The 6,447-nt window shown below is 35.5% G+C and overlaps 1 protein-coding gene across 1 annotated transcript; it reads left to right on the plus strand.

Annotated features, from left to right (window-relative positions):
* The first annotated feature begins 927 nt into the window (after nucleotides 1–927).
* On the plus strand, nucleotides 928–4,760 carry LOC125216372 (uncharacterized). The gene is made up of 12 exons (XM_089067742.1): nucleotides 928–1,094; nucleotides 1,332–1,433; nucleotides 1,918–1,984; nucleotides 2,080–2,201; nucleotides 2,288–2,341; nucleotides 2,417–2,653; nucleotides 2,732–2,867; nucleotides 2,946–3,119; nucleotides 3,221–3,373; nucleotides 3,453–3,638; nucleotides 3,722–4,137; nucleotides 4,217–4,760. The coding sequence occupies exons 2-12, from the start codon at nucleotides 1,339–1,341 to the stop codon at nucleotides 4,581–4,583; spliced, it is 2,007 nt and encodes a 668-aa protein (XP_088923868.1). The 5' UTR covers nucleotides 928–1,094; nucleotides 1,332–1,338; the 3' UTR covers nucleotides 4,584–4,760.
* The last annotated feature ends 1,687 nt before the right edge of the window (nucleotides 4,761–6,447 follow it).

Raw genomic sequence — 6,447 nt, forward strand, 5'->3', positions numbered from 1 at the left:
GATTATATAAATTTTGTTCAATTCCTACATCCATAACTAAGCACGAGATTTTAGGTAATATATAGTCCTACTATTCTATTGTAATTGGCTCGTATCTTTTTTTTATATCAAATATAGTTTAGTAATTTGTTTTTGGCAAAACAACAGCATTAATTAAACTATTTTTACTTTATTCTTTCACCGCTAATCTCACTAAATATAATTTTCTTAAAATTATAGGTAATATATTTTTTCTAATCATAAAGAGGTATTCCATAATTTAATATGAATAATTTCATCATATTTTTTGTGATTTACATTAAAGTTTTCAAATAATTAAACTATTGTAACGTAGTAGGTATTCTTAAGAATAATTAATGCAAGATTCATTTGTAGTTCACCGAGAATTAATGTATAAACTATAAAGGCTTAAACATAAATCATGAATGGTTGAATTTTAGTTTCTTGTCCGCCAAAATTCCGCCCAACTCACCTAAACAGTAAGAAAATTCGTTTAATAGCCTTCCAGAATTCCTTTGACATAATTGGTCATCAATTTTTCTTCCACAGCAGACATTAAACCTCAGGCGTCTACGGTGGGATACGATTTAATTTTAATAAGATAAGGATAAATAATTAATAAATTAATTAATCTATATTCGTGTAATCAATATATATTTAGTTAATTATATTATACACATATTACAATTTGGTTGTAATAACGGAAAAAAAGGAAAAAGCTGTTCAAATTCTACTTCCCTATAGTATTTTAATAGTAAATACATATTCAACTCCGAATTATATACCTAAATACCTAATGCAATACTAAGTCAATGTTTTAGTCTAAATGAGATTTCGTTTACCACACCACTACCATTAGATTTTGTATAAATATGTAGCAGCTATATTTGGAAAGCATAAACCTAGTAGATATCAAATTAACTCTTGTCATAATTGTAGTAGAACTCGAATTCGAATTCGAAAAATCTTATTTCACATGCTTTGTTCCTGGCCTGTTCACACTAATCAACTCATCGACTATTTATACGATTAATCAACTTTGGTCATATAAGCCAAAATCAAGCACAAGTTCAGCCTCTGCTCTAAATAACTTGGTACGTATTCTTTTTCCTTTTTCGGTTAATTCTTCAAATTTTTTTTCTTTTTTGGCGTTACATTTTTCTGCATATGTTATTACGTATATAACTGGTTTTGTATGCCTTCAAACAAGATAACGTTTTTTTGGTGTAAGTTTCTTGTTTTTCTTGTCCGAGTTGCAAAAGGGACGTCTGCCTACAACTTCGATTTCGATTCGATATGGAGTATGATTTTAATCTAGCTTGTTTATGCAGAGAAAGAATGGCAAAGTGTCGACGACCACCATCGCTTCGTCAATGGCCAATCGTAATACTATGCTTCTTCTTCCTTTTCACTATGATCCATGCAGCCAGCAGGTTTGTTTCTGTTTCGTTTCTAATTATTTATTGATTTTGGAGACATATATTCCTCCATCTTTCATCGAATTGATACAAACCAATTACATTGTTTAGTGTAAATATATTTAAATTTTCATGGTTTGTGTGGCAATGTTGAATTTTATGTTGTGGAAAAGTAAAAAAATATTTTTACTCTATATATGCGTGGTAGTTGGTGTTGAATTTGGAGAGAACGTGATTAAATAGTAGTAATTAATTTCCATGGTATATGTAATTATGATTTATGAACTCATATTTGTGCAGTTGAAGTCAAGATGTAAAGTAGGCGTCCAACCATGCCACTCTTTTTTTCTTCATCAATTTCATAACTAATCCAACTTCTTTGGAGAAGTTCTGTACAACTGAAACCTGTCACCTTTGAATTTGTTGTCAATACTAAACTAAATTTATTCATAACTCTAATTTGATTTATATCACTAATTACTAATTACCAAATTATCAGGAGATTAGTTCCACGTAGTAATCAAGAGTTACCACCTCCCGTCAAGCTCCATGTAACGGAAACCCATGTAAGTCTTTAAATAAACTCTACATATATCATCAAATTATTAAAAATAATCATCAACTATATTATAAGGTGACCAATTTGATTATTTTTGGGCAGGTGGAGATAGACAATGGCATTGTTAAACTGACATTAATGAATCCGTCCGGGTTGATCACAAGCATCGGATACAAAGGGGTCGACAATGTTCTTGAGTATCGTAACGCAGAAGGCCGAAGAGGGTTAGTGCAACCTCTTCCAAATGTTAAAATTCATGAAAAATATTCATAGCCTTTTTGTTAATTGGAACGAGTTTTTGCAATGCCAGATATTGGGACATAGTGTGGAGCAGGCCAGATCGCAACGGAAGCAATTTTGACACGTAAATAATCAGATCTCTAGTTTTATACTTGAACATTTGGTTTAGTGAAATTGAAGTGGTGGTTGTTGTGTGCAGGTTGTATTGCACAAGGTTGAGAGTTATAGAAGAAAGTGATGTTCAAGTTGAGATTTCATTCATGAAGACATGGGATCGCTCGCTTGATGGAGAAGTGCCTCTCAATATCGATAAAAGGTTTATTCTCCTGCGCGGATCTTCAGGTTTCTACTCTTACTCGATATTCGAGCATATGGAAGGATGGCCTGATCTCAACATAGACGAAGCAAGAATCGCCTTCAAGCTTCACCAAGACATGTAAGAATCACATTCGTATTTATAAAGACTAAGTGTTCTTTTCTCTAGTTGGTGATGCTGATAAATTTTGTGGTGTAGGTTTCATTACATGGTAATATCAGACAACAAGCAAAGGATCATGCCATCTGACAATGACAGAAAAGTAGGGGATACGCTTGATTACCGGGAAGCTGTTCTGATAACACATTCCAGCAACCCTCGAGTAAGAGGAGAGGTATGGGAATAAACATGGATTCAGTTTTATGAATACGAAAACCAAGTAGTGTATTGAAAAGTGTAATGAATGAATAAGGTGGATGACAAGTACCAGTACTCGTGCAATAACGAAGATAACCACGTGCATGGCTGGATCAGCTCTACTGGCCAGCGTGTCGGATTTTGGGTGGTGATGCCCGGTGATGAATTCAGAGGCGGCGGCCCTGTCAAACAAGACCTCACATCACATGCCGGCCCAACTTCCTTAGCTGTCAGTCTACTCTCATGATATATATATATATATCAACATTTCACAATATGGAATGATGGACTAGTTAACATATATATGTATATTGTTTTTTTCATGGGCAGACGTTTTTCAGTGCACATTATGCTGGTGTCAACTATGGAGTTAGATTGCGCAACGGAGAGCATTGGAAGAAGGTGTTCGGCCCTGTTTTCGTCTACCTCAACTCGGATCGCAACAATAACTCTACTGCCATTTGGGAAGATGCAAAGAGACAGGTCCTTTTTTCTTTTCTTGCAATGCACAAACCTTAAATTGCATCAGAAACAATATTCATTTTAGTTTTCTATAAATCAGACAGCAAAAGAGAGGAAGAAATGGCCATATGACTTCCCACAATCACCTGATTTTCCAGATGCCAATCAACGCGGTGCAATCCGCGGACGACTGCTAGTACAGGACAAGGAAACCGCGGTAGCAAAATCAGCATATGTGGGATTGGCCCCACCCGGAGATGTTGGTTCATGGCAAGATGACTCTAAGGTTACATAGTTACTAAATTAAGTAGTACTAGTTAGAAACAAATTATAAGAGGATTTTTGCTAAAATCCTGTTTCATTTATCAGGGCTATCAATTTTGGACACGAACGGACGACAGAGGCTACTTCAGTATAAAAGGTGTTAGACCAGGCACATACAACTTGTACGCTTGGGTGCCAGGCGTCATTGGAGACTACAAACACCACAGCGAGATTACGATCCGACCAGGGGAGCAAGTTCAAATAGGCGATGCTGTGTACGCTAGTCCAAGAAATGGTCCAACGCTCTGGGAAATCGGGATCCCTGATCGTACTGCAGCCGAGTTCTATGTCCCAGATCCAAACCCTCTCCTTGTAAACAAACTATTCATCAACCACCCAGAAAAGTACAGGCAATATGGCTTGTGGAACAGATACACAGATTTGTATCCTCATCACGATCTTGTTTACACCGTTGGAGCCAGCGATTATCACAAGGACTGGTTTTTCGCCCATGTAAACAGGTATGCATCTATAGCAAGTTAGCAACTAGCAAGCTCATTAATAAAGAGTTTTGAATTAATGTGAAATATACTTTTGTAGGCATGTGAATAAAGAGTATGTCCCAACAACATGGCAAATTGTGTTCAACTTAGGAACGGTGGTGAGGAGAGGAAGTTACACGCTGAGGGTAGCGTTGGCATCTTCGAGTTTTGCAGAAATACAAGTAGGGATCAACAACAACAACAACAACCAACGGCCTCATTTCTCAACGGGGAGGATTGGGAAAGACAACGCGATTGCAAGGCATGGGATACATGGGCTTTACAAACTGTACAGTGTAACGATATCGGGATGTCAGTTGGTTGAAGGAAGAAATACAATATATCTGAGGCAATCGCGAGGCGGATACCCATTCACCGGTGTCCTGTACGACTACATTCGCCTAGAAGGCCCGCCTCCACGTTAAACTTAATGCTCGCCTTTTCTATCAAAATGCTCACTCTGCATATATATATGTATACATTAGAATATAGTACACAGTTTTTTTCATCAATTCTTTTCATTCATGTATTTTAGTTTTACAAGCATTATTGTCAACATGAATAGTGCTGTTTGTTATTTATTCAAGTATGTATGTTTTTCATTTTCCATGGTGCTTTTCTAATTATTTTTTGAGGGGATTTTGTTTTTATTCAAACAACTAGTTTCATATCTCTCAATCCCACCAAAATTATGTAGATATGATACTAACATGGAACAATGATATTCACAAAATAAGAAGAACAAAAGAATTTTTATACTAACAGTTGTGCAACTTGGTGTTTACTTGATAGTATTAAAACTTAATTGCTATGCTATGATATCCAGAAAATGGCAAATGGCATGATTGAAACCACTAGAAGGGTTGCGTGTTCGTATAATCTGTTGTTTAACATGATTAAGTGATACACATAGATATATTTTAAATGTAGTAATAGATTATTTTTATTATTAACTTCAGAATTTTATTAGCAAGTTGATCATGTAAAAAGGTGACAAAAATGAAACCAAAGTTCTATATTTATCTGGTAGTACAATTTAAACCCTCGAGAAATTAAATGGTAATGATCATTATTACAATAGTACTTCTAAACAACGTTAGACATAAACACAAAGTATTAAAAAATATGTAATTGTGAAAATGTGATTGTATTTTACAGAGTTTTAAATGTAAATTAAAAATATACCATGGCCAAAAATACCACCCCCATGCGGCGGTGCAGTGCCTAGCTACCCAGCAATGCACACTGCCATGGCCCCGGTGCCAATCCCCTTCCCCTGGTACCCCACCCAGCCGACCCCCTTGCTAAGCGGGGGTGCCGCGTACCGTACCCTTCCTTAGTGGTGTGACGCTCCCTCCCCTCGGTTACCGATGGCCTCCACCCTCTTTTTTTTTTTTTTTGGTTTCAATTTTGGCTTGATACAATATTGAGCAATTTCAATGGTTTAATGGGGTAGACGTTACACCATATATAGTTCATTTGAAACATATGCATTTTCTGGTTTTTTTGAAGGACAATAATGAATAGGTTTGGAATTTGGAAGTCCAAACTTAATTAGAAATTAGAATTGTGATGGACGTGGCATTAATAAGAGTAATATGTTAATTATTAATTACATAAAGAACCCTTAAAACAGCTATAGCTTAATCCAGCCAAAATCTTGTTAAAGATTTCTAAGACGTGAACACACGTAAGAATCAATAATTATAGAAAAAATAATACCTCGCATTATTTATAACAAGTAGCAGAATTACAGCTTAAACCATGCATTGTTCAACCAATCATATAATTAACAGTAATAATATAATCCTAACAGAACTCGTATTCGAGAAATTTGCTACTACTAGAACAGACTACAGAGTTCTTGATTTTTCATCATAATCTCCTGAAAAGTCAACCGCTCTCCATTATCAAGAGCAAGTTAAGGCAACCAAATTCACATTATTACAGTTAAGCTTATTGGTACTCCTCTGTTCCTCCGGCGTGTTTTTGAGAGATGAGAGAATGATAAAAAGATTTTATTTCTTCATTCTTACTTCTGATTATATACTTCTATATATATTTGTTATGCTGCGTAGCCACTGGTTTCGTACGTCATCAAATGCGATAGATAACTATGGAGAAGAGTTCACGGCCATCGATTCAACGCTGGCTTCTTATGATGTTGTCTTGCTTCTTCCTTCTTACCATGATTCATGCACATAGGTTTGTTTGTTTTTTTTTTTTTTTTTTTTTTTTGATTTAAAGTTTTGAGCCTATACTTGAAGTCTGTTTCATCGTTCAGAATTG

The sequence above is a fragment of the Salvia hispanica genome, chromosome 3 (genome assembly GCF_029641045.1).
Source record: "Salvia hispanica isolate PSC_SH4W2 chromosome 3, Shi_PSC_v1, whole genome shotgun sequence".
Lineage (NCBI taxonomy): Eukaryota > Viridiplantae > Streptophyta > Magnoliopsida > Lamiales > Lamiaceae > Salvia > Salvia hispanica.

What these genes read in the sequence shown, in the direction of transcription:
- LOC125216372 (XM_089067742.1), top strand. Translation starts at nt 1,339, where the DNA reads ATGGCAAAGTGTCGACGACCACCATCGCTTCGTCAATGGCCAATCGTA. An exon ending in AACGGAAGCAATTTTGACAC is followed by an intron (nt 2,342 to 2,416) that starts GTAAATAATCAG and finishes TGTTGTGTGCAG; the next exon opens with GTTGTATTGCACAAGGTTGA. An exon ending in TTTTTCGCCCATGTAAACAG is followed by an intron (nt 4,138 to 4,216) that starts GTATGCATCTAT and finishes ATACTTTTGTAG; the next exon opens with GCATGTGAATAAAGAGTATG.